The following is a 26,886-nucleotide window of genomic DNA, read 5'->3' on the forward strand; positions in this document are numbered from 1 at the left end:
TGGTTTGCTGCGTTATCCACAGGAATGGTTTATTTTCCACTTCAAACAATTTCAACATTGACCTTTCAAATTTGAAAACAGTTCCTAAAAATACATCCCAAAGGAATGTCGAACTTGAAGATGATACACTGTCTTCTTAACCGATTGGATATTTAAAACGTAAGACACTCAAAGACCATGACAAATTTAATACAAAACAAAAATGTACAGGCCAGGCACTTTGAAATCAGGTATGTCGGATGGCTTTCACAGATAATGCTGTCATTTCTCATCCGAGAGGATCAACCAATGAAGCAAATGTTCCTCTGCTGCACAAGCACAAACAAATGAAAGGTGCCAGAGGCCAGGTTTGGTTTGCGTCTCATGCACGAGAGTCCTGAATTTTCAAAATCTTCTGGAAGACAACGAATAAAAAAGCAGAAAGGAATGGAAGCATTCGCAAGCATCCGAATAAGGCCTTTTGGGTTTTTTAGAGAAGTATTTTAAACCCCTTCGTTCTCAGGTAAGGGATTAAGAGGTTGAGAGAGATATCGTCTGCGAGGGTGAGGATACTGGAAGTTGGCAGTGTCAGCATCGCAAGACTGCTCTATCAGAGGAGGAGGAGGAGGAGGAGGAGGAGGAGGAGGAGGAGGAGGGAGCTGGGCATAACTGGACCATCTCGATCCAGCCCTTGGGGGATCCAGAGGGGGAAAGAAATACCTGAAACAATGAAGACAGGAACAAAACACCAAACCAAACCAAACCAAACCAAAAAAACAAAACAAAAAAAAGAAGAAGAAAAAAAGAGAAAAGTAGTAAATACAAGGAGAACCAAAGGGGAGAAGAGACATGCTGGAAAAAAAAAAGCTTTAGTATATCATGCCAAAACTAACAGAACATAGCAGAAAATCAAGGTCCTAATTGAAACCAAGGTTGCTGAAGCAACTTCAGAAACTTTCAAAGAAGCAAGTGCAATCCTTTAAACTAAAAGTACCAAAAAAATTCTCCTAGTATGCACTGCACAAAGGAAGACATTTATTTCTTGAAATTCCTCACCAGCTAGTTTGAATGCTCACTGTCTCCTATAGTTCACAGAACCCCATTTAGCAGAGTTTTAGTAATGCTTTATTTGTAGCAGCAGGACAGTGTGCCAAATTTAAAGCTAATTACGATGAACAACCATTACGATTTCCAGAAATGACAAGTCTTTTGTAGAAATCCAGTCTATTTACATTTTCCTTCCAAAAAAAAAAAAATCACCAAATGACTACGGATTTCTGACGAGACAAATAATTTTGCCATTTCCTGCGGTTATTCTTTTGCCATTTTTTTAGATTTTACCAGTGATTTTTAAGCATTTTAGAACCTCTGTGAAATATAGCTAGGGAAGTTTTTAGATCCTAACGATCAGGTTTACGACTGATAGCACTTCAAAGAACAGTCAAATGATTGAGAAAAATCCCAGGAAATGCCATCCTGAAGTGTCATCCACAGGAAACAATGTTAGGGAAATTTTCATTGGACAAATTCTATACTTGGAGAGAATATTTTACATGCCAGAAAATGACACCACAGGAACATCCAAGCACACTTCTAAATGATCTCTGTGGTGTGGGCTAGTAAATAAAGCATTTACAAAGCCATTTATATTGTACTGCTGAGGAGTAAATGAAGCAATACCGAAAACTAAACTGAGGTATTAACTGTACAGTTACTTTCACCATCTATTTTAGTCCTAAAAGTTTTAAAAAAAAACACAAAAGAAATTACAAGGGTCACGTAGGGAAATATTAACAGGCTCACAGCAACATTCAAAAATGTAGAGCAATTCAACACTCAAAACAATCTTCATGAAAATTAATTTATTACATTTCAAATGAAAAATATAAACATTCGCCATTCTCTATGTAAGTGGAAAACACGAGTGATGTTAGAACCACAAAGGCGTCTGCATTTTCCAAAGAGGATAATGTGATTTCCCATCCCTCCTCCCGTGAGCTGTGAGAACAGATTTTTTTTTCCCCTGCCAAGATATTAATTTCACAGACACTCCTCCAAAACTGTTCTGGTGAAAATCTGTCCCAACAAGAAGCCTCTCCAACTGATCAGCTTTCAGAAGTTCCCGAAAGTGTAAACCAATTGCTATACAAAAAACGCTACCCAGTGTATTTTGTTTTTAAAAGGCCTTTTGGACTGCGTTTAGTAGTAAGCAGGGCTGCTGGTGTGTCTTGAATGGGAGAGGTCAAATGGCGCTGGGGAGGGGGAAAAAGGAGCTCGCTTTCCATTCCTGTGTACATGCAACAAGCAGCAAAACAGCAAAGTTACTCCAGTTAGCTTGAAATCAGCTGTGCTTTCTGTTAAAGGACATAATACAAATGGAGAAGGGAAAATGCATCACAGATCTAAACACACACGGTTATCAGCACAATAAGATAGATTAAAATTTTAGAGCTACTGTTAAAGCAAAAATTCTCTAAAAGCCCTGATAATTGTAAAACTGTTCTATCAATTTGAGCACTCTAAGGTTTGGGTTTTTTTTGGTTCACAAATGAATCTTTCAAACATTGTCTGAGCTGAACAGATTTTGTCACGGCACTATTACTACCCCTTAAATTAAAACTCTTGGCTACTTCTGGAAGTAATTCCAAAAAAAAAAATCACTCTTTCAATTAAAGCTAAATGTAGCTGATTAATGAAACTACAGGGTAAATTACTTGGCAGATCTGGACTTTCTTCACTGTTAAATTTGCGGTACGAATTACCTACCACGACCTGAAATCTATTACAAAACCTACCTAGGTTCATGATAAATTAGTGAAAGAGTAAACTTTCCGGCATGTGTATTATATAGGAACGAAAACAAAAGGCCAGTTATTACAAGCATCATTACGGTGGACTCCTAATTAAACCCAAACAATTATTACTGAAAAACATGCTCAAGATTACATATAGGCTATTTGGAAATGGTTTTAAATGTCTCTAATCAAGTTACTTTTTACTAAGAAATCAGATTCCCAGATAGCCATGTCTATTTTTCGCATCATTACACCTCTAGAAAGCCAATCGGTATTCTTATAATCAAGACAACAAAAGACCCTAGCAATGCATTCTCCTCCCAACCGTCTAAATGAGATGCAATTAATGGGTAGGGAATATGTCTGTTGTTGTACTGTACTCTCCCAAGCGCTTAATACAGCACTTTGCACACAATAAGCACTCAAATACGACAATTAACAGGACTAAAATCTAGTCCGGACAGACTCCTGGACTCAACACCCACTGCTCAGATAAAGGGACCAAGCGTGCTGCAGTCCTAAAAACCACTATCAGAATACAGCCAGAATCTTTTCAACCTCAAAGGCTAAATAGCATCTTAAAAATATTTCCATTTCTACGTGCGGCCCGATAAACATCCAAGAACAATCTGATTTACTTGGAGGTTTCACTCTACGTGTCAACACGATACCACCCTAGGCAAACCAATCCCATTAATCGACTTATTTTCTGACTGGATAAGTTACAGTGAATCGTACTTTCACAGTCACAGAACACACATCAGGCTTTAATATGGCTACCGGATCGAGGAGGTTCATGCAGAAGAAACTGCAGACTTTTCACACACAACAGCCTACCTGCCGGCAGATGATCCATTCAGGGAATTCTGTAGATTTGGATTGTTGGAACCTAAAGAGGCATTTGAGTTTCCCAGTTGAGAAGAGCTCCCATTGACTGGGCTCCCGTTACCTTTCAAAATACCAGTGCATTTCCAATTGTCCATGTAGTTGGCTGAAAGAAAATGGTCGTATCGGTTTTATTACTTCTGCACTTTATGGTACGGATTCTTTCATCTCATCAAATGGGCAAAAAAAGCCCTGGAAGAGGATTCTACAGAGCTCATTTACCTTCAGGACAGGCTTTAGAAAGTGACTTTCTAAAGCCATCTGAGAAGCAGTACGGCCTAGTGCACAGAACACAGACCGTCCCCCTTCCCCCTTCACCTCCCCTCAGCTAGGCCCCCTTTCCCTCTGCTCCTCCCCCTCTCCCTTTCCCTCAGCACTGTGCTTAATCGGATATATTTTTATTACCCTATATATTTTGTTAATGAGGTGTACATCCCCTTAATTCTATTTATCGTGATTATGTCATCTTGTTTTTGTCCGTCTGTCTCCCCCGATTAGACTGTAACCCCTTCACTGGGCAGGAATTGTCTCTGTTGCCGAATTGTACATTCCAAGAGCTTAGTACAGTTCTCTGCACATAGTAAGTGCTCAATAAATACTATTGAATGAACTTAGAAAGACCTGGGTTCTAATCCCAGCTCCATCACTTGCAAGTCACTTAAACACACTGAACTGCATTGCACTGTTAATCCCTAGTGCCTCTGTTTTAGAGAGGACTGATATTGAACGAAGAGCTTAAAAAGTTTCAGTAAAGTTGGTAATACAGGAAACGTTGACTAGAGACACCGTAGTTTAAGCATTTTCTGGGGAGAAGGCTTGCTTTTTAATGTTGGTATTTGTTAAGCGCTTACTATGTGCAGAGCACTGTTCTAAGTGCTGAGGTAGATACAGGGTAATCAGGTTGTCCCACGTGAGGCTCACAGTTAATCCCCATTTTACAGATGAGGTAACTAAGGCACCAGGAAGTTGACTTGCTTACAGTCACACAGCTGACAAGTGGCAGAGCTGGGATTCGAACCCATGACCTCTGACTCCAAAGCCCGGGCTCTTTCCACTAAGCCACGCTGCTTCTTTCCCCCCGCCCAGGATGATAGAACCCATTGGCAAACAAAATTACATTACTTCCACTGTGGATTTAATGAACTGAGAGATGGTAAGTATGGTTCGCTGATGAAAATTTGCTGCCGGGATATAATAAATTATCTTCATAAGCAGGAATTTAGGAATTGATTTCCGGCTTTACATTCAAGTGGGAGCTGAGAGATCCAAATGAAATATAGCAACGACCCCCTCTTTCCCCTCAGACGAACTCTTACCTTTCCATAATCTTACACAGCCATCATCCCCAGATGATGCCAGCACTGTACCCGTTATATTCCAGCTTACTCGCCAGACCTGAGAGTTGTGATTATCAAACTGAGCCACTATATGTATCTCAAATTTTGTAGGTCCACCAGAGGAAGTCAGTTCTTTTCTGTAAATGAAAAAAAGTTCTCTCAAGCATTCTACAGAGATGTCAGAAAATGGGGAAAATAAAAAAACCCCACCTTATGACACACTATACCTAAGAGTCTTGAATTATCTGCTCCGAATACCTGCACTATCCTATTTGCTCTCCTTACACTGAGAGCCCCATGTGGGACAGGGCCTGTGTGCAATCTGTTTATCTACCCTGAGGCTTAGAATAGTAGGTGACACACCGTAATAAAAATAAATACATAAACCTGTTACGGAGGAGTTCCCAATGACAGCGTGTAGTCCTCCTACCAGCTAATGGCTTTCCCCAGCATCCGCTGTCTCACGAATTCTGTCGGCTTGAGTAACCCCAGCTCTGAAATGAGCACCGCTCCCATCCTCTCATTATGAAGCAGAAACATCCATTTTTCATCATCATGTGACTCGAGTCACATGGCGGAGGATCTTGAAGGGGACGAGTTAACCATCACTGCTTCTGTGAGCACATGGCAGCCACATTTTGTCTCCTAAGTCGCCTACTTTTGAAAACGATCCTACGAGGTTCCCGAGACAGCGATAATCGCAGGAACCACTGCAAGGCACTGTTCGGAAAGCTACGTTCTAGGCCTTTGCGGGACAGGTCTGAGTCTGATCTGACTGTATCTCACCTGCCCCGGTGCGTGGCAAAACACACCATTACTTTTTTTTATTAAAAAGTAATAAAAGATGTAATTCCTCCTCTTGAGGTGATACCCCGTAATGTTCTTTATGTGCACGCGAGCACAGACACGAGTGAAAGCTCGGCATCTCTCTCCGTGAATGTGCCCAAGAAGCGGAAGCTTAAGGAAGAAAACGGCTTGGTGTGGTTGACCAGCAAGGTCAACTTTCAGAGGTGCACTGAAAATCAGGTCTCTAAACCAAAATGGGAGAATTCTTAGATTAATAATTAGACCCATTATTTGAAAAAGTCACGTTTATCTAGATGAAAATACTGAATGAACAAAAACTAAGTAAACCCATGTCCAAGCTAGCCAAAATTAATTTATTTAGTCATTCAAATTTTCAATGATCTGAAATGACCTCATTTCCAATTAATAGGATTACACAGCTTTCTACTGAACAGTTTTCGGTAAGAACGAAAATGATGTCACACAACAAAGGACTATCTTGTGGGATATGAGGAGCTGGAAGGCCTGAGGAAAAGATCGAGAGGCTTAAAAAGGAAGAGGGATGGGGAGAACTAAGAACATAAATTTAAAAAGGGTTTTTATAAGGAAGATTTGTTTAGAAACTCACCTTACTGGTTTGAGAGTGAAAATTCTTACATCTTTGGTTGCTACCGCTAAAATATGAAAAGATCTTCCCAGGTTTGGAGCAAATGCAATGTCATGTACAGGATCAGTGACTGTCATAAGTGTTTCTGCCTTTGCGTATTTTCTGAAATATCAAATATCAAATTGCTGTCCATTAACAATTCATGAAAACAAAATGCACAACATACATTTTACTCTGCAACCCAGGAACCATTTTCATTACATATTGTCCCACACCGTATTTAATCTCCAGATAACCAACAAGGCTACGGCACATTTTGTGACAAAGCTGGAACTCAAACACCTGAGTCACGTGACTAAAACGCCCTGAACAGTAAAGATACTAAAACCCGATAACCAAAAATCTGGCTTTTTAAAAAACAAAGTTATCCACTGAAAAAACACAACTCATCCTCATTGCTAAGCATCTCCAGGAAAGATTTCCAAGAAGTATTTCCAAGAAGTTCACTAATAAATATATGGCTATGTTAAAGTTAGGAGAGCAAGAAAATTAGGGAAAAGTTTGCAAAAAATAAAAATCTATTAAAAAAAAAACACATCTGGGTTCCATTAAGTGATCGCAGAGTCGTTTAAAAATCTGCAAGTGCTCAAATTCCACGGTTAGGGAGGGCAATTACGTTTACTGTACTGATGAACCCTCCCATCGCGGACGACAGATGAGCCTTGCTCCTGAGGACCAGAAGCCCGAGCGAAGGCATCGATCACGACGATAACGGTATCCACAGCTCCATTCCCACTAGGAGTCTCTTTTCTGTTGGGGGCAGTGGGTGCGACGGGCAAAAAGGCAAGACATGGCAGGGTACCCGTTCTGTTCCCGGGCCCAAATCACGGCCCAAGTGGCCACAGCCTCATGTCATCGCTGTGGTTCACCAAAGGGTGGCTAGATAATCTATCTTAATTAGATGTGGTTATTGAAATTAATTCAGTAATCTAGGAATTCAATTTGTTCCTCAGGTGTGTAGGGGAAGAAGGTACAGGCTCAAGACTGTGCAAGGTAAATGCTGGGTAAACATACTTCCCAGCCGGGCCTGCTTTTTGTGCAGAAGCACTGTGGCCCAGTGGAGAGATCACGGGCTTGGGAGTCAGAAGGACCTGTGTGCTAATCCCGGCTCTGCCACTTGTCTGCTGTGTGACCTTGGGCAAATCACTTCACTGCTCTGTGCCTCAGTTACCTCATCTGTAAAATGGGGATTAAGCCTGGGGGCCCCTTGTGAGATAGGGACAGTATCCGACCTGATTAGCCTGTATAATAATAATAATAATGTTGGTATCTGTTAAGCGCTTACTATGTGCAGAGCACTGTTCTAAGTGCCGGGGTAGATACAGGGTAATCAGGTTGTCCCACGTGAGGCTCACAGTTAATCCCCATTTTGCAGATGAGGTAACTGAGGCCCAGAGAAGTGAAGTGACTTGCCCACAGTCACCCAGCTGCCAAGCGGCAGAGCCGGGATTCGAACCCATAACCTCTGACTCCCGAGCCCGGGCTCTTTCCACTGAGCCACGCTGCTTCTCTTGTATTTACCCCAGCGCTCAGAACAGTGCCTGGCACAGAGTAAGGGCTTAACAAATACCATAGACAAACAAACAGTGGGTGATCCTGCACGAAGCCACAGGACCTGTGCGTAGAGCGGAGCGAAGCATACAAAATAATCCAGAGAACTGAATTTAGGTCTACAAACAGCTGGGAGTCAGAGGAGATGCCTGCCTAGAACTGGTTTAAATGAATCTCCAGATTCTTGAGTTGTCAGAGGGTCCGTAGTTCCACGGTGGGGCCTCCACCACTCCTGCCTTATGTGCAGGGTCCTGGCTTCCAACCGCAGTCACAACAGGATTATCCTTGCATGAGGGATTCCCCAGGAAGGCCTGGTGACTGGTCTCCCGCTCTATTATTCTATCACTTCCTAATCAGAGGCATATAACTTCCTGAACATTTCCTGGGACCTTAAAAATCAAAATTACAGGAACGGAGTATTTTAACTATTTGAATAAGTTTATAAAAGTTATCAGTCATACAAATATTAAACAAAGTGGTAGTCACGAAACAATTAGAATAATCGCAAAGGGCAGCGTGGCCCAGTGGATAGGGCACGGGACTGGGAGTTGGGAGACCTAACTGTGAATCTCCACTCAGTTGTGCCTCAGGGTCACAACTTCTCTGTGCCTCAGTTGTCCCATCTGAAAATGGGGATAAAATGTCCGTCCGGAAGCTCTGAGTCCCAAATGGGGTGGGGACTGCGTCCGATCTGCTTTATTGCATTTACTCCAATGCTTAGTACATAATAAATGCTTAAAGAACACAATTAGCGTTGTTATTCATGATCGCTACTGACATACAGCACTCGGACCAAAATTATTACTATTATTGTATTTCTAAAGTGCTCATTGTGTGTCAAACACTGCTTTAAGCACTAGGGTAGATGCAAGTTGATCAGGCTGGGAAAAGTCTCTGCCCCACACAAAGCTCCCAGTCTTAAGGAGGAGGGAGAACAGGTACCGAATCCCCACTTTACACCCGAGACAACGGAGGCGCAGAGAAGTTAAACGACTTCCACAACATCCTAAAGGAGGCAACTGGGATTAGAATCCAGGTCCTTGGACTCTCAGGCCCGTGCTCTTTCCACTAGGCCACGTTGCTCCCAATATCTTTGGACGTTATCAATGATCCAAATTTTCTGTTAGCTGATAAAACTGAAATACCTAGCGATCAGGGTCTCTGATGCTGGGGAGGGGTCTAGGACATCTTTCCTGAACCCCACCCCAGCAGCAGCGAGACAGCTCAGGCACTCCTGACCCCCTCTGTTATCCAGACATTTGCCTATCTGAACTAGACTGGTCCCCGACATTTTAAATGGCTGAGAGTTTGCACCCATTAGGTACAAGACACTTTCTTACGACCTACGCCAGCTTGTTTTAGTTGCCATGTGCTACCACGTGCTGTTCCCTCAGCAACATTAGGACCACACATGCTCCAACACCTAGGCGCTACAGAGAAATCAAGTTTATCACTCTGGCCTCAACTCAATATCTTCCACTGTAATTATGTCAGTTACTTGCATATTAACATTTAGCTGGGTAGAGTGGATTAAAAGATGATGAAAATGATATAGACAGGCATAACTACACTTTTATATAAGTATGACTACCTTTTCACAGTTCCAAAAACAACCCGATGCGGTTTTGTTCAATGGGAAATTTGAACGGCCGATTTTTTGCAGAAATGTGGCATTTTAGTGACTTAAACTAGTATCTGTTACTGCTTTCCCGTCTGCGCCTCCAGCTTACCTGGTGTTTTCGTTATATTCGTAGATCTGAACCTTAGCTGTTACGTTTGGACTATTATCGTCGCTTCCTACTGCAATCATGGGAGAATGAGCACGAGAACTAGAAATGAAAAAAGAGACAAAGTACTTTAGAAAGAGCTGGGATCAATCCGTTTCTAATCGATCCCAGTGGGCAGAATACAATTTCCATCCTGTCGAAACTGGGCCCGGCTGGCTCGGTCCCCGGTCTTTCTTTCTTTCACTATTGCCTCAGCCCGTGATGTCGGGACCAAAACCAAACCCCGCCGGCTTCAGACGGGCTCAGACAAACCTCTTCTCTTTTACGCCGCACACGGCCAGCTTTAGTTATAAGAAAGAAGACAAAGGGGACTAAATGCATTTTAAAATGTTCATGATTTTGGTTGAGCCCCCTCCCCCCCCGGCTGAATTAAGTCAGTGAAAGATACACCGTGACACGACATCACGCAAGCTTCCAGTTCCCTTCCGAGGACGTGCTTTACCGCTGCTGCTTCTGGAGTCCGGGACTATATCACCACACAGTAAGGGCTACACAGCAGTAAATTAAAAAGATCTAGTTTCTTTTTATTTTGCCGGCCCTAAAGAACAAACGAATCTTTAAAAAAAAAAAATCCCAACCTCACAAAACAAGGATCTAGTGACATGGGAAAGCCCACTTATTACACTCGTTTCTTCCACAGCACATGCGTTATTATGTTCTGCGGTTTGGAAGACGTTATTTAGGGAACGTTCTCTCCCGGCAATGAGGGTCTCGCTGGAATAGAGGACAATGTCACGATTCTAAGAAATGGTTGTGTTCAAGCACGTGGTGGCTACCAGTCAGACTCACGTACAAGAGCGTGATTCTTCTTTCAAGTTAAGTTCCTCAAGAAACTCACAAATTATATAAGAACTGGATATATTTACTATGGATAGGTACAGGGTTGCCCTCAAATAAAGGCCAGCTGAAAAAAACGAGACCCTGTTCCACACACCCCATCTTGACATCTGTTGAAATCGGGGAAAAAGAGACAAAGGTTAGTCGTTTTTAATAATGCTGCTTTTAAAAAAATAGAAAATAAAATTTTTTTGTTTTATAAAATTGTATATTGGACTTTATTTTAAGGGACACAGACCTTCAGCTCCATGAGATTACTTGGAACCAGCTTCTTCAACCTAACACAAATCACGTTTTAGTTGGTCTGTCCCTCACAACTCCTGAACTTTAATTTACAGGCCCTTCGAATGGAGGGGAAATCATAGTAGTTATACCTGCTTGATCCAGAAAGAGCACTGGGTTTGAGAGTCAGACGCAGGGAGGTGAAATGACTCATCCAACCAGTCCACCAATGGCATTTATTGGGCCCTGACTGTGTGCAGAGCACTGTACCACGTGCTTGGGAAAGTATAATACAATAGAATTAATTGGTAGACACAATCCCTGCCCACAAAGCATTTACAGTCTAGAGGGCAGCTCCTTGTTTCAGAGCCACGTTTCCTAAATTTCTTCACCGGAAATGCCACCCATCCCTTGCTACCTAAAATGATACCGAGGGAAACGTGAAAAATTGCTTGCGAAGTGCTTTGAATTTTTCAGAAGGAAAGTAAAATAAAAACCCCATGGCATTATTTCTATTTCTACAAGTCCTACTGTCTTAATGGTATATAACAATAGCTGGGATATTGGTCTGTCGTAATGACGGGTGGAAATCCTCAGAAAACAAGGAATCCCATCCAAAACTGAAAGATAACTTGCGGGAACGAGAGTATCATTGGACGATAACGGGGGAGTTCCCACTACGCTCAGTAATTAATAACCAAATTATACGGCATTCGGGTGACCGTTTTAATACTTTAAAATTCATCTCGGTTGTAAATATTTTTATGTCTGCCTCCCCCATTAAAGGGAAAGTTGCTTGTGGGCAGGGAACTCGTCACTTCTTTACTCTGCAGCTTCCAAATTTCCAGTTCGCTGCACCGCACCAAGTGGACACTCAAATAGTTGTACTACTCAAGACTGAAGATCAGAATTAGATTCACAATTGGAGAAAGTTATCGAAAATGAATGGAAAGGGCTCTCCGTTTTACACGTAGCATTAGCTCGGTAGCTTTTTTTTTTTAAAGAAACAGCATAACAGTTCAGGAGAGTTTAAAACGTGGGTGTCTATGAACAGATATATTCAGTTCTAAAGCACAAGGGTTGACAACAAAACCTTCACTAAGGAATAATCATGTTATAACACGTACACCTGGCATGGCACTTTTCTTTAGACATCTTAGCAAATTCTCTCCAGTCATACAAGACTGTGGTCGGAACCCTTAGTAGTTAATTGTCCCTTCAAAATGGGGAGTGAAAATTTATACTGTGGAAGAAATGAGTTTATCGGCTATTCGACATAAATGCAACGTTCGCATATTCAGCTATACAAAAATTAAAAGGTCCACAAGAGAAGCAGCATGGCTCAGTGACAAGAGCCCGGGCTTGGGAGTCAGAGGTCATGGATTCGAATCCCAGCTCTGCCACTTATCAGCTGTGTGACTGTGGGCAAGTCACTTCACTTCTCTGGGCCTCAGTGACCTCATCTGAAAATGGGGATTCACTGTGAGCCTCATGTGGGACAACCTGATTACCCTGTATCTGCCCCAGCGCTTAGAAGAGTGCTCTGCACATAGTAAGCGCTTAACAAATACCAACATTATTATTATTATTATTTAAAGCTTTCTGGGATTTAAGAACACCCCATTAAGAAAGGAGAAATAATCAAATCCTTTTTTCAAGAAAGAAACGACTGATTTACTCTATAAGCAGCGTGGCTCAGTGGAACGAGCACGGGCTTGGGAGTCAGAGGTCACAGGTTCGAATCCCAGCTCCGCCACCTGTCAGATGTGTGACAGTGGGAAAGTCACTTCACTTCTCTGTGCCTCGGTTCCCTCATCTGTAAAATGGGAATGAAGACTGTGAGCCTCACGTGGGACAACCTGATTACCCTGTATCTGCCCCAGCGCTTAGAAGAGTGCTCTGCACATAGTAAGCGCTTTAACAAATACCAACATTATTATTATTATCTTAAAATAGCTGGTAGACATCTTACCTCGAAGGGTTCCAAGAAATACAGCTGCAGCTTAGTTTACAGGAAATTTCATGTTGCAAGGACCACTGACTGAGATTCATAACATCGGGAGCCTCGTATATTCTCACTACACCATCCGCCGAACAGGTGGCTAACATGAGACCCATATGCTTGGGTGCAAATTTCACATCAGTAACCGACGTCCGGCTATCCACTAACGTGGTCCTTTTAACCTGAAAGAGATAAAGAAAGACGGCCGTTGCAATTAACTAGTGAGCTGCACTGATCTTCCCATTACGACATCAGGGAGGGCCATCCCCGTCCTACCCAACATCTACCCATTGTCTCCTGGGACTCCCGCCATTTCCAAACCAACCGACGGAAGTATTTATTGAGCGCTTACTGCGTACTGAGCAATACAACAGGGTTGGCAGACACATTAGAGAAGCAGCACGGCTCAGTGGAAAGAGCCCAGGCTTAGGAGTCAGAGGTCATGGGTTCTAATCTCGGCTCCACCACCTGTCAGCTGTGTGACTGTGGGCAAGTCACTTAACTTCTCGGTGCCTCAGTTACCTCATCTGTAAAGTGGGGATTAAGACTGTGAGCCTCACGTGGGACAACCCGATTACCCTGTATCTACCCCAGTGCTTAAAATGGTGCTCGGCACATAGTAAGCGCTTAACAAATACCAAAATTATTATTATTTCCGGACCACAACGGTTAGTCTAGAGGGGGAGACAGACGTTAATGGAAGTAAATTACGGATACGTACGTAAGTGCGGTGGGGTTGAGGGTAGGGTGAATATCGAGCGCTTAAAGGGTACAGATCCAAGGGCTCAGACAACACAGAAGGGAGGTGAAGTCGGGGTTGGGGGCGGGGGGAAGGGAGCTTAATCGGGGAATAAGGTAGGAGGAGGCAAGGTGACTGAGTGCTTTGAAGCTCGGGGCAAGGAGTTTCTATTTTATGCGGCGGCAGATGGGCAACCATTAGAGGTTCTTCAGGAGTGGTGAGACCTACGCTCAGCGGCTCTTTAAAAAAACGACGACCTGGGCAGGCACAGCGAAGTCCGGACCGGAGTAGGGGGAGAAAGAAAGCAGGGAGGTCAGTGAGGGGGCAGATGCAGGAGTCAAGGCCGGTTGGATAAGTGCTCCGATCAGCACTGGAGCAGTATGGATGGAAAGGAAAGGGAGAATTTTAACGACGTCGTGACGGTAGAACCGACAGGATTCGGTGCCAGTGAATACGTGGGTTGCACGAGGAGAGGATAATGCCAAGGTCAGGAGCTTGAGCTAGAGGACAGAGACACGGCTTACATTTCAGGTGGATTTATTACCGCTTCACCAAAATAAGCAAAGCAGTTATGCTCCATACTAAAATATCTACTTTCATTTTAAAGCCAACAATGTGGGTACGCTAAATAATACCAACATTATTATTATTATTATTAATAAAGACCACGACAATTTGGATATTTGTAACACGGTAAAGGACGCACAGGTTAAAATTGAGGCCCATCAAATATCGGCACTCCATAGCTTACCTAACAGCAGCAAATGTAAAGGGTCGAAACGTTAGTGCCTGGATCAATTCAATAAACAGTCTTACGATAAAGTGTTAGTTTAAAAGGAGAACTGCGCTCTGTTATTATAAACAACTCCAAAGCTCCGAGAAAAAGGAACGCTTCTTCATCGGGTTTAGGTGAACAGAAGCCCATAAACATTAATCAGTATGTTCCTCATTTAGAGGGAGGGTTTCTTGAGATCAGAGACTGTGACTTTGTATTCGGTAACCCCGGCACAATACGCACTCCGTATCTTAGAAGGAATAGATTTCTCGACTGAGCTTAGTATTAAAATATTTAATACTTACATCTCTATTATTTATTAAAGTATTAAAATCTCTACTACTATCTTAAAGGACCGTTTCCCAGGGCCTAAAACTCTTCCCCACTAAGAAGGAAGGTGCTTTGCAAAGAGCCTTAATTCTTTTCAGGCCACGAGGAGCTACTTTAGGGCAGACGGGTCAAAAATCTCGGTTGGACCTGATCCGTTGGCAGCCCGCGGCCCAACCCGACCGTCCCGCAGAGGGTTTTGAGGTCCAGACTGGAGTCGGTCATCGGTTTTTATTGAGCGCTTACTGTGTGCGAAGCACTGTACTACACGCTCAGGAAAGTACACGAGGACAATAAACAGCAGCATTGCCTAGCAGATAAAGCATGGGCATCAGAAGGACCTAGTTTCTAATGCCGGCTCCATCACTTGTTTGCCGCGCATTCTTGGGCAAGCCGCTTAACTTTCCCGTGCCTCGGTTACCTCATCTGTAAAATGGGGGGTGAGGACTGTGAGCACCCTGTGGGACAGGGACCGTGCCCAACCTGATTAGCTTGTATCTACCCCGGTGCTTAGACCAGGGAGGGGCACCTAGTAAGCCCTTAGCAAATACCACCATTATTAATCAAGATTCATTCACTCAGTCGTATTTATTGAGCGCTTACCGTGTTCTGAGCACTGTACTAAGCGCTCGGAAGGGACGATTCGGCAACAAGACCCATTCCCTGCCGCCGGAAGCCGTCACCTCCGCTACGAGGAGCTGCTTCGGAGAGTTCCCCGGGGCCCCTGTGCCCCGAGGTCGGATCCAGACTCCAGCTGTGGGGCGGCGGCCCCTTCAAGCCAGAGCACGCGGGCCTGCCAGCTCCGAGGGGAGAACCATCAGCCTCGACTGGTTTCCTCTCTCCCCTTCGGATTCCTTTCTGCCGCCGGTCAGCAGCCTCACCCGGGTGAACGTGGGCCTGGGCGTGTCTTTTAGAGATGCGTATAACTACGCACCTCTGTGATCTTCTCTGTCGGGCCCCTCTCCCTACCTTTCCTGCCATCTTCTCCCTGCCCAAACTTAGACCGCTGTCCCTACGTACATGGAAGCTCCACCTGCTGTTGTTTTATTTCACAGTTAGGTATTAGTTGCTAATTGTTTTCGGCTTTTTCAAAACGGAGCCTGCATACGCTTAGGTCACCTACCCATAGGAACAAGTCTGACATGCCGGATAAGCGAATTGAAGACCCTAATGAAGATTCTAGTCCCGGCTCTGCTAGTCCCATTCTGTGGGACCTTGGGCAAATAAATCACTTCACGGTGCTTTGGTTTCCATATCTTTAAAATGGGGATTAAAAATCCTCTTCTCTCGCTCCTTCTTAAACCGTAAGCCTCACCTGGGACGGGACTGTGTCCAATCTGATTATTTTGTATCCACTCTAGTGCTTTTTTTTAAAATGGTATGGTCTCTGCTTACTATGTGCCAAACACTGTTGTGAGCACTGGGCTAGATGCAACTTAATTAGGTTGGATAGAGGCCCCGTCCTGCACAGGGCTCACCGTTTAGGAGGGAGAACAGGCATTTAATTCCCATTTGACAGTTGAAGGAACTGAGGCCCAGAGATGTTAAACGATTTGCCCGAGGTCACAGAGCCGGCACTTGGCGGAGCCGGGATTAGAACCCGGGTCTTCTGACTCCTAGGCCCGTGCTCTTTCCGCTAGACCTCGCTGCTTCTCTAATGCTTGGCACATAGTAAGTACTTACTACATACCATCATCATCACTGACGTCACTGTTACACCGAGGCGAGGTACCGAGTGATCCCCTGGGATCTGAAAAAATTAACCCTCCCCGTAAAATGTCTAATTTTCTACCACGGTTTTAGAAATTAGGAGAATTGGGCCCATCATACCACCACACCAATAATGGACAGCCAAAGGACTAGAAGAATAAGGTTAGGCGTTCATTTCGAGCAGTATGCGGCCTTTTCGACGTATGGCAACGACGTGATTCTCACCTGTAATAATCAGTATTATATTTGATGAGTCGGGTAGACAAAACTTGGGCGGGGGAGGAGGAGAGGGTAGCGACATATAAGCTCCTGGAGAGTTTCCCACTTCCCCCAGACTAACCGCTATTGCCCCCAAACTCAAACACAAAGAATTGGCTCCCCCTGCTCCGTAGATTCCCTTCTCTGTCCTCCCATTCACCTTACACTGTAGACAACAACCTATACTCACACAAACAGCACTGCGCAACCTCCTGGCTCTTGAATCCCCCGCTCCTGGCGGTCCCACTCTTTTGCAGGGCCCACGGCGATTGCTATCTCCATTCACACCGTGGGCCCTGCAGACCGTCCCAGGATCCAGGCGAGCCAGGGATAAATTATAGCTAAGACTGCTCGTTTCCAAGAAGACGGCAAGCCCGCGCAGGGAAACCTAGAAAACCCTCTACCGATGTAGAACTCAAATCTAGGCAAAAGGGCGATAGAAACACCGGGATGCAGACGTCGAAGCGGACGACAGCACCAGCCTCACCCAGTGACTCTGTCCTCGGAGTTTATCGTTTGACTCTCCCACTATTTCTTCCCACACTGCTGCAGTTCTGTCAAAGGAACAGGATGCCAGAACCTGTCCAAATTCAGGATGGGCCCACGTCACACGCCATACAGATCCGCTGTGTGTCTAAAGAAAAAAAAAGATACAGACATTACCCTGAACCAGAGACCAAACTTACTTTTCTCCAAATATTACTTATTTTTCAAAATACACGCTTCTCTTGGGAAAGGGGGAGAAGTATCGGTCACAAACAAGAAAATAAAATAAAAATAAGAAAAATCGGCAACACTTTTAATCGATGGAAGATCCTGTAGTTCTAATGATTTCAAGAGATAAGAACAGACCTAGGCTAGAAACACGGCCTTTTCCTTCATTTTACGAGCACATGCTACAAGAGGCCAGGATTCAATTCTGCCCATATTGTAGGACTGTAAACCTCTGCTTCTGAATTTTTATCCAACCTTAGCAATAAGCCCAAGTAATTCATCAGCCCACCCCTGTTTTTGCCTGCCAACCATACCTGCGTATGGTTCATCTAAATGATTCCTTTGTTTTGTGCCACTTGTCTGCTGTGTGGCCTTGGGCAAGTTACTTCACCTCTCTGTGCCTCAGCTGCCATCTGAAAAATGAGGATTAATAATAACAATTATGTTGGCATTCGTTAAGCGCTTACTAGGTGCAAAGCACCGCTCTAAGTGCCGCGGAGGATACGAGGTGATCAGCTTGGTCCCACGTGGGGCTCACAGTCTTCATCCCCATTTAACAGATGAGGTAACCGAGACTCAGAGAAGTTAAGTGACTTGCCCAAAGTCACACAGCTGACAAGCAGTGGAGCCAGGATTTGAACTTAAGGCTGTTAGCCCTCTGTAGGAACAGGGAACTGACTCCAACCTGATTAGCTTGTATCTACCCTAGTGCTTAGTACAGTGCCTGGCACATAGTGAGCACTTAATACCATAATTATTATTTTGCGCAGGTCGGCAACGGGCTAAACTGGCCGACGGCCGCACCGTGGCCTGGTTCGAACTGAAGAAGGGCCTACCTTCAGTGACGTTCGAGAGTCCAAGGAGCTTCTACCCCTTTAAACCATAAACTGTACAAAAAAGATTAAGAGAAATTGACCCAGAAAGCAGACTTTGGTTTGGCGTTCCCTGGGGACGTGGGGAGGGGGAGGAGGAGGAGCAGTAGCCCTCCGGCACCGGGCCACCCAGGGGGGCAATCGGCCGTCCGCCGGGCCACGGCGATCGACCCAGCTACACCCCATGACCTCGGTCCTCATGATAATCACTGTGGTATTTGTTAAGCGCTTACTATATGCCGGCGCTGTACTAAGCGGTGGGGTGGATACAAGCTAATCAGGTTGGACACGATCCCTGTCGCATATGGGGCTCGCGGCCTTAATCGAGAAGCAGCAGGGCGGACAGAGCCCGGGCCTAGAAGTCAGAAGGTCGTGGGCTCTAATCCCGGCTCCGCCACTTGTCTGCTGGGTGACCTTGGGCAAGTCACTTCACCGGGCTTCAGTTACCTCATCTGTAAAACGAGGACCGGGACTGTGAATCCCATGTGGGACGGGGACTGTGTCCAACACAATCTGCTTGCATCCACCCCAGCACTCAGTACAGTGCTTGGCACATCGTAAGCGCTTAACAAATAGCATCGTTATCATGAATCCCCATTTTACAGATGAGGCAACCGAAGCACAGAAGCGAAATGGCTTGCCCAAGGTCCCGAAGAGCTGACAAGAGGCAGAGCTGGCTTTAGAACCCAGGGTCTTCTAACACCCGGGCCTTACGCCAAGCCCCATGCTGACCTCCCAGGAGCTATTCGAGTCTGCTTTCTCCTCTAATGAATTCTTCCCCAGTACATAACATACTATTCCACACAGTTGGGGCCGAATAAATACCATGAATGAGCTGACCAGGAGGAAAACAAAGTTTCTTAAGGGCAGGGAATGCGTCTAACCTAAGTTGTACTCTCCCAAGCTTTTAGTATGGCATTAGGGGCTCAGGAGGGGCTCGATAAATACCATTAATTGAAGAGACAAAAAAAATGTTTCCGGGAGAAGGGGAACAGCTGGCTGGGGTTGGAAGAGGGAGCTGGTAGATCCGGGAGATAGAGCAGAGCGGAAAGCGGAATATCGGGATAGGATGGGCGGACATTCCCCTTTCTCCCCGATCCACCGCTTCCCTTCGGCTGCCCTAATCCCCCGTCCCAATCCCTTCTTCCTACCTCCAAGTTCCCCGGATATTCCACCTTCCTCATCTACCTTAAGGTTCTAACCCACTCCACCCTATCGTCGATCGTATTTATTGAGCTGACTGTGTGCAGGGCACTGTACTACGCGTTTGGGAGAACACAACAGAGTCGGAAGACACTTTCCCTGCCCAAAATGAGCTTTCAAATCTAGAGGAGTTAACCAAACCCGTCTCCCTGGTCTAGGAACTCCACTCTTCTTGGCTTGGCTGGACATTGTCCTAGAAGTAGCGAAGGACGAGAAGCAGCGTGGGCTAGTGGAAAGACCTGCGAGTCGGAAGATCTGGGTTCCGATCCTGCATCCAACACCTGACTTGCCCCCTGGGTGACCTTGGGCAAATGACTTAAGTTCCCCATGTCTCAGTTTCCTCATCTGTAAAATGGGGATGGAATACCTGGTCACCTTCCTACTTCGACCGAGAGCCCCGTGTGGGACAAGGACTGTGTCCAATCTAACTTGTATCTACCCCAACGGTTCCTGACACCTAGAGAGCGTCGGTATCTATTGAGCGTACTCTATGTACTTGGGAGAGCAGAACACGACAATGTGAGACATTTCCCGCCCACAACTAACTCTCATGTAAGAATCGCTTGATTTCACGGTCTTCACCGACACAGGGGATCAAGTCTCGTGTTACCAGCTCATCATTTCACCCAGAAATGCATCTCCCTGATGGTAAAAAGTCGCTGACACCCATCGGAACACGTGAACGGTCGCAGGCCGGCTGCTAGGGAAGCGCAGGGCGGATCGGAGCACGGGTCCGGGAATCGGGGGACGTGGTTTCTAATCCCGCCTCTGCCCCATGTCTGCTCTGTCACCTTGGGCGAGTTCTTTCACTTCTCTGTGCCTCGGTTACCTCATCTGTGAAATGGGGCTGAAGACTGGGAGCCCCCTGAGGGACAGAGACCGCGTCCAACCTGATTTTCTTGTATCTGCGCCGGTGGTTAGAACGGTGCCTGGCAAATAATAAACGCTGAACATGTACCGCAGTTATTAGCTGCCCTCTGCTGCCATTTCTGCCTGCAGGAACTACGCTTAGTAGCTTTTACCCACCTCAGGGCCGCGTGGCTTACCGGCAGGGCACGACTAACAACCCCAGCTGGAATGGAGTCAAGTTGGAGTCGATGCTCAGAGTGAGCCCCTAAGCCCGAGCCTATCATTTGCCCCTTACGTAGCCTTTTGAATACTTTGGATGATGCCAACTGTTCTCCTAATGGAAAAGTACAAATTCCCCCGCTGCCCACTTCAACCTCCCACTAGTTTGTTTAGGGCTTTTACAAGATAAGGTACGGTAGGATTTATGATCCCTCATAACACTTCCGCAACTATAATGAAATGCAAAAACCACCGTGCTTATTCAAAACGGTCCCCACATTTTTGAAACCAAAAAAAAAGGAGAGAGGCTATCACCTGGGGAATGAAGCCTAGTAACGAGGGAGCAAGAGTTAAAAGAGAAGGAAAAAAAGGGATCTAGTAAGGGAAGAGGGCAGTTGAGGCTCTCTTACTTCTACTGTATTCTCCAAGTGCTACCAAATAGGCCCTCGAACTATCCTCATTTCCACCCTCCTCTTCCTAGCCAGGAGTTCCCAGCCTCAGTGAAGAAATTCTCTGGGCCCAACCCTCCCCGTTGCGTAGCCCGACAAATCTGATTCCCTGTCACTGTTTATTAATGATGTGTATATATATCTATAATTCTATTTATATGCTATTGTTGCATGTCTACTTGTTTTTTCTTGTCTGTCTCCCCCCTTCTAGACCCTGAGCCCGTTGTTGGGTAGGGATCGTCTCCTATCTGTTGCCGAATTGTACTTTCCAAGCTCTTAGTACAGCGCTCCGCTCACAGTCAGCGCTCAATAAATACGACTGAACGAATGACGAAATCCTTCTCAGAAATCAGGGGAAGGGAATTATGTCACTAAACAAGGTAATGGAAAAAGACAGCATGCATAGGCTCACACGGTGCACTGCTTTCCAGTAATCGATCAACTATTTTTCAATGGTATTTGTTATGCGCTTACTACGTGTCAAGCACTGTTCTAAGCACTGGGGTAGTTACAAGCGAATTCCGTCGGACACGGTGCCCGCCCCACGAGGGCCTTGGCAGCTTAAGTAGGAGGGAGAAGAGGTGAACCGAGGCCCAGAGAAGTGAAGAGCCTTGCTCAAGGTCACACAGCAAGCTTTGGGCAGAGCCAGAATTAGAACCCGGGTCCCCCGACTCCCAGGCCCATGCTCTTTCCACCGGGCAAGGCTGCTTCTCTTATTTATTGAGCGCTTACTGCGTGCAGAGTAAAAATAATCAAAGCAAAACTATGCTATTAAGGAAGACTATCTGAAACACTAAGTTATTCCAAGAACAGGTATGGAAAAGTGGATAATACTTACTTTCCAGCTAGCCGTACAATGCCAGTCTCCACTTTCGCTTTTGTCCCAGACCTGTGAAAAAATCACAACGCATTATAAGAAACCCTGATGCTCTTCCTTTATAGGAAGTCTTTCATGCACAGTGGTCAAGCAAAACACAAAATATCTACCGTCACAATTCAACAATATCCACATTTTAAACAATTCCTCTGCTTTGACATTGACCTTTCAAACGAGAAATAAATCCTACAGAAATAAATTACAGAACTGGAAAATATGACAATACTCGATCAGAATTTCACCAGGAGCTTACGGTCTGGAGTGGGGGGAGGCAGACATTAAATTACATAGAGGGGAAATGGCAAAGTATAAGGATATGTACGTAAACGCTGTAGAGCTGAGGGGGCGGTGAACATCAAATGTGCGGCCACGCAGAAGGGAGACCCATAGGGGAAATGCAGGCTTAGTCTGGAAGGCCTCTTGGAAGAGAAATGAGTTTAGTTGGGTTTCAAAGCTGGGGGGAATAGCGTGGTCTGTTGAAGTTCCTGTTTGACGGAAATGGGAAACCCCTGGAGTGCGGTTTAATAGGTCTGGGGGTTACCTTCTATAAGCTCCCTATATCTCGAAGAATGGAGCCTGCCCAGTTTGATATTTTTTTTAAACTGTATTTGTTAAGGGTCTACTGTGTGCGAAGCACCGTTCTATGCACTGGGGTGGATACAGGCTACTGAGGCTGGACACAGTCCATGTCCCACACAGGGCTCTCGATCTTAATCCTATTCCTGACGTTACGTTGGACCGGTGTGATTTAACGACTGCCCTTCCCGTCCACAGATTCTTACATTTTAAGGCAGTAGAGAACTGCAGAGAAGTCCGTTAGATCGACATTACTTATGTCCTTCCACATTCCTAGATCTTCTATCAGGAGTACGATGAAAACGTAACAGAAATATTTTAAGTATGCCTCTATATCAGAGTTAGGCCTAGAATTTTCAAGCCATTCAGGGCTCTACTAGTAATAATAATGACTTTTGTGGTCTTTGTTAAGCGTTTACTATGTGCCAGGTACTCTACTAAGCACTGGGATGGATAATAAAAATTATAGTACCTAAGCGCTTCCTATGCGCCGAGCACTATTCTAAGCGCTGGGGTAGACACAGGGGAATCAGGTTGTCCCACGTGGGGCTCACAGTCTTGATCCCCATTTTACAGATGAGGTAACTGAGGCACCGAGAAATTAAGTGACTTGCTCAAAGTCACACATCTGACAGGTGGCGGAGCCGGGATCAGAACCCGTATCCTCTGATTCCCAAGCCCGGGCTCCTTCCACTGAGCCACGCTGCTTCCCATGCAAATCGGGCTGGACACGGGTCCCTGTCCCAGATGAGGGAACTGAGGCACAGAAGTTAAAAGACCTGCCCAAGGTCACATAGCCAACGAGTGATGGAGGCAGGATTAGAACCCAGGTCCTCAAGACTCCCAGTCCTTGCTCTACTCGCTAGGCCACCCTGGCGCAAATCAAGTTCCCAAAACAGCTCTGATGGGCTAAATCCTGCCCAGGGCAGGGAGGGGAGGTGCGAATCAGTTGGCGCCTCGCCATTATGGTATTGTGACCGTCAGGGCTGCAAAAATCTTCATCCCATCTTCTCCCTACAAAGTTCTGAAACACCCAGTAAGAGATGAAGGGAATCCAACACCATTTCATCGCAGAAATTCAGCCGGTCTTCTCTTTTTGCCCAGCAACAAAAAAGACCACAATAAAGCAGTTCGATTCACAGGGTGCAATGACAACTGTGGAAGAGAACCGAAAAGCAGACTAAGAAAGGGACCTCTGCCTTTCTTTTGGATATAATCTTAAACTTGTCAAATTTTGTATCATAAAATACATATCTGGGTATTCATTTCAAATAGAAGTGACCCAACCAGAGACATCTAGGATTAGGAGAATGTGCTTTTCCGTTTCTAATCTTTGTGAGGTATATATTATATGCTCTAATCAAAAGACAAGAAAGCGATATGACACTCAAAAGACAAGAAAAGTGATAGACACTCTTCTACTCTGGTTTAAGACCTTGCGAGACTGGAAAAGTCCGTGCCAGGGGCTGGGTTTTAACACGGTTTTTGGGGGACTGGATGGGGGAAGACGGGGAAGGAGACGGGAGACGAAAGAGTCGGTCTGACCTTTGGCCTCTCTCCATCGGATGGGAAGTTGAATTTTATCTGGTCTGGACTAGGGCTGGGGAGGAGGAGGAGGGAGGGAAAGAGGGAAGAGGGAGGGAGGGAAAGAGGGGTCCTTGTTTTGATGTCTGTCTTCCCCTTCTAGACTGTAAGGCCGGCTTGGGCAGAGATGGTCTCTGTCTCCTGCTGAACTGTACTTTCCGAGAGCTTAACAGAAGGCTCTATTCACAGTAAGTGCTCAATAAATACGACTGAATGAATGGAGATGGAGGGAGGGAAGGAGAGAGGGAAAGAGGGGAGAGGAGGGGGGGGAGGGAAGAGGGGAGAGGGGAGGGAGGAAAGAGAGGGAAAAAGGGGAGGGGGAAGGGGGGAGAGAGGGAGAAGGAAGGGGGGGGGAAGAGGGAAGGCAACAGGGGGAAAGAAGACAGGGAGACGAGGGGGGAAAGGGGAGAGGAGGAGGGGGAAAGGAGGAAGAGAGAGGGGGAAAGAGGGGAGGAGAGAGGGGAAAGAAGGGAGAGGAAGAGGTGGAAGAGGGGAGGAAAGAGGGGAGGAGATGGGGGAAAGAGGAGAGGGGGACAGAGGGGGGAAAGGGGAGAGGAGGAGGAGGGAAAAGGAGGAATAGAGGGGGGGAAAGAGGGGAAGAGAGAAGAGGAAAGGGGGGAAAGAGAGGAGAGGAAGAGGGGGAAGTGGGGAGGAGGGGAGGAGGAAGAGGAGAAGAGGGGTGGGAGGAGAGGGAAAGCGGGTTGGAGAGAGGGGGGAAAAGGGGAGAGGAAGAGGGAGGGAAGGAGGGGGGAAAGAGGAGGAAAGGGGGGAGGAGATGGGGGAGAAGAGAAGGGAGGGAGGGGAGAGGAAGAGGGGTAAGAGAAGAGGGGAAGAGGGAGGGAGGAGAAATGCCAAAAAATGCCATAACAAATGTCATCATTACTACGTTACATAATATATATTGTTACTATTAATCGGGTTGGACACACTCCATGTCCCACATAGGGCCCACAGTATTAATCCCCATTTTACAGATGACGGAACTGAGGGCACAGAGCAGTGAAGTGACTTAATAATAATAATGTTGGTATTGGTTAAGCGCTTACTACGTGCCGAGCACTGTTCTAAGCGCTGGGGGAGATCCAGGGTCATCAGGTGGTCCCACGTGAGGCTCCCAGGCTTCATCCCCATGTGACAGATGAGGTCACTGAGGCCCAGAGAATAATAATGTTGGTATCTGTTAAGCGCTGACTATGTGCCGAGCACCGTGCTAAGCGCTGGGGGAGATCCAGGGTGATGAGGCGGTCCCACGTGGGGCTCCCAGGCTTCATCCCCATTTGACAGAGGAGGGAACTGAGGCCCAGAGAAGGGACTGGCCCACACGCAGGGAGGAGAGGGGAGAAAGGGGGAGAGGAAGAAGGGAGGAGAGGAGGGAGAGGAGGAAAGGGGGGGGGGAAAGGGGGGGGGAAAGGGGGGGGAAAGAGGGGGAAAAGAGGGGTAAAAGAGGGGGGAAAGAGGGGGGAAAGAGGGGGGAAAGAGGGCAGGGGAGGGGGGAGGGGGTCAGAAGGGCCCCAACCCCAGTGCGCAGGCGCGGGGGCCTCCGCGCGCGCGCGCGCGCACACACACACACACACACACACGGAGAGCTGTACATCTCTCTGGCGCGAGCGTGTGCGGCCACCTTGACGCTCTGGTCGCTGGAGCAGGTGGCCATCCTCCTCCCGTGGAAGTCGAAGGAGACATCGTGGATGAGGTCCTTGTGGTCCGCCGCGATGCTGCGCGCCACGAACATCGCCGCCGCCGCCGCCGCCGCCGCCGCCGCCGCCGCCGCCGCCGCCCGGGGCCCTCCGCCCGCCGCCTCCCCGCACCTGCGCAGTAGGGCCCGCCACCCCGCCCGGCCGCCCGGGCGTGCTGACGTCATCGCGTTAGCCACGCCCGCCCTGCGGCCGAGCCGCGGGGAGGGGCGGCGTTCGCCAACGAATGAGGCCAACGAATGAGGCCGCTCGGTGACATCATGCCGGGTCGGGCCGGGCCGGAGTCCCCTCACGGCCGGGACCTGGGAGACCCCGGGAGGGAGTTGACTGTGTTCGTCCCCCCCCCCCCCGACCCCGACGTCCGTCGTGACGTCATCGCGTCGGGGCGGTCCGCGGCCGGCTGGCCTCCTGGACGCCGACGTCCGTCGTGACGTCATCGCGTCCGCCCCTTCAACGGCCGCTGCTCCCCAGCCTCTAACTAAAGATCCATTCATTCATTCATTCATTCGTATTTAATAAGAATAATAATACTGTTGGTATTTGTTAAGCGCTTACTATGTGCAGCGCTGGGGGAGATCCAGGGTCATCAGGTGGTCCCACGTGAGGCTCCCAGGCTTCATCCCCATTTGACAGATGAGGTCACTGAGGCCCAGAGAATCATAATGTTGGCATTTGTTTTGCACTTACTATGTGCAGAGCACTGTTCTAAGCGCTGGGGGAGATACAGGCTAATCAGGTCGTCCCAGGTGAGGCTCACAGTTAATCCCCATTTGACAGATGAGGTCACTGAGGCCCAGAGAATAATAATGTTGGTATTTGTTAAGCGCTTACTATGTGCAGAGCACTATTCTAAGCGCTGGGGGAGATCCAGGGTGATCAGGTGGCCCCACGTGAGGCTCACAGTTAATCCCCATTTTCCAGATGAGGTCACTGAGGCCCAGAGAAGTGAAGTGACTTGCGCACAGTCACTCAGCTGACAAGTGGCAGAGCCGGGAGTCGAACCCATGACCTCTGACTCCCAAGCCCAGGCTCTTGCCACTGAGCCACGCTTTATTGAGCGCTTACTCAGTGCAGAGCACTGGACTAAGCGCTGGGAATAGGCAATGGGGCAACAGAGATTCACCCCCACCTCGGCCCCACGGCACCTGTGTCCATGTGTGACCGGTCAGGCCTTGGCCAGGCTAACAAGCTT

At 46.7% G+C, this 26,886-nt stretch overlaps 1 protein-coding gene across 4 annotated transcripts; it reads right to left on the bottom strand.

The window, feature by feature from the left end:
* On the bottom strand, positions 1-25,745 carry SEH1L (SEH1 like nucleoporin). Of its 4 annotated transcripts, none has more exons than XM_029065600.2 (9): positions 25,622-25,745; positions 21,802-21,852; positions 17,145-17,291; positions 12,819-13,030; positions 9,731-9,829; positions 6,411-6,551; positions 4,976-5,133; positions 3,612-3,765; positions 1-699 (listed from the first exon to the last, which is right to left on the bottom strand). In XM_029065600.2, the coding sequence occupies exons 1-9, from the start codon at positions 25,730-25,732 to the stop codon at positions 483-485; spliced, it is 1,290 nt and encodes a 429-aa protein (XP_028921433.1). In that variant the 5' UTR covers positions 25,733-25,745; the 3' UTR covers positions 1-482. The 4 variants fall into 4 exon arrangements, with proteins under 4 accessions (XP_028921433.1, XP_028921435.1, XP_028921434.1 ...); XM_029065602.2 differs by having other exon boundaries at positions 1-2,333; XM_029065601.2 differs by having other exon boundaries at positions 25,579-25,745.
* Positions 25,746-26,886: the final 1,141 nt, after the last annotated feature.

The sequence above is a fragment of the Ornithorhynchus anatinus genome, chromosome 5, assembly GCF_004115215.2.
Source record: "Ornithorhynchus anatinus isolate Pmale09 chromosome 5, mOrnAna1.pri.v4, whole genome shotgun sequence".
Taxonomy (NCBI): Eukaryota; Metazoa; Chordata; class Mammalia; order Monotremata; family Ornithorhynchidae; genus Ornithorhynchus; species Ornithorhynchus anatinus.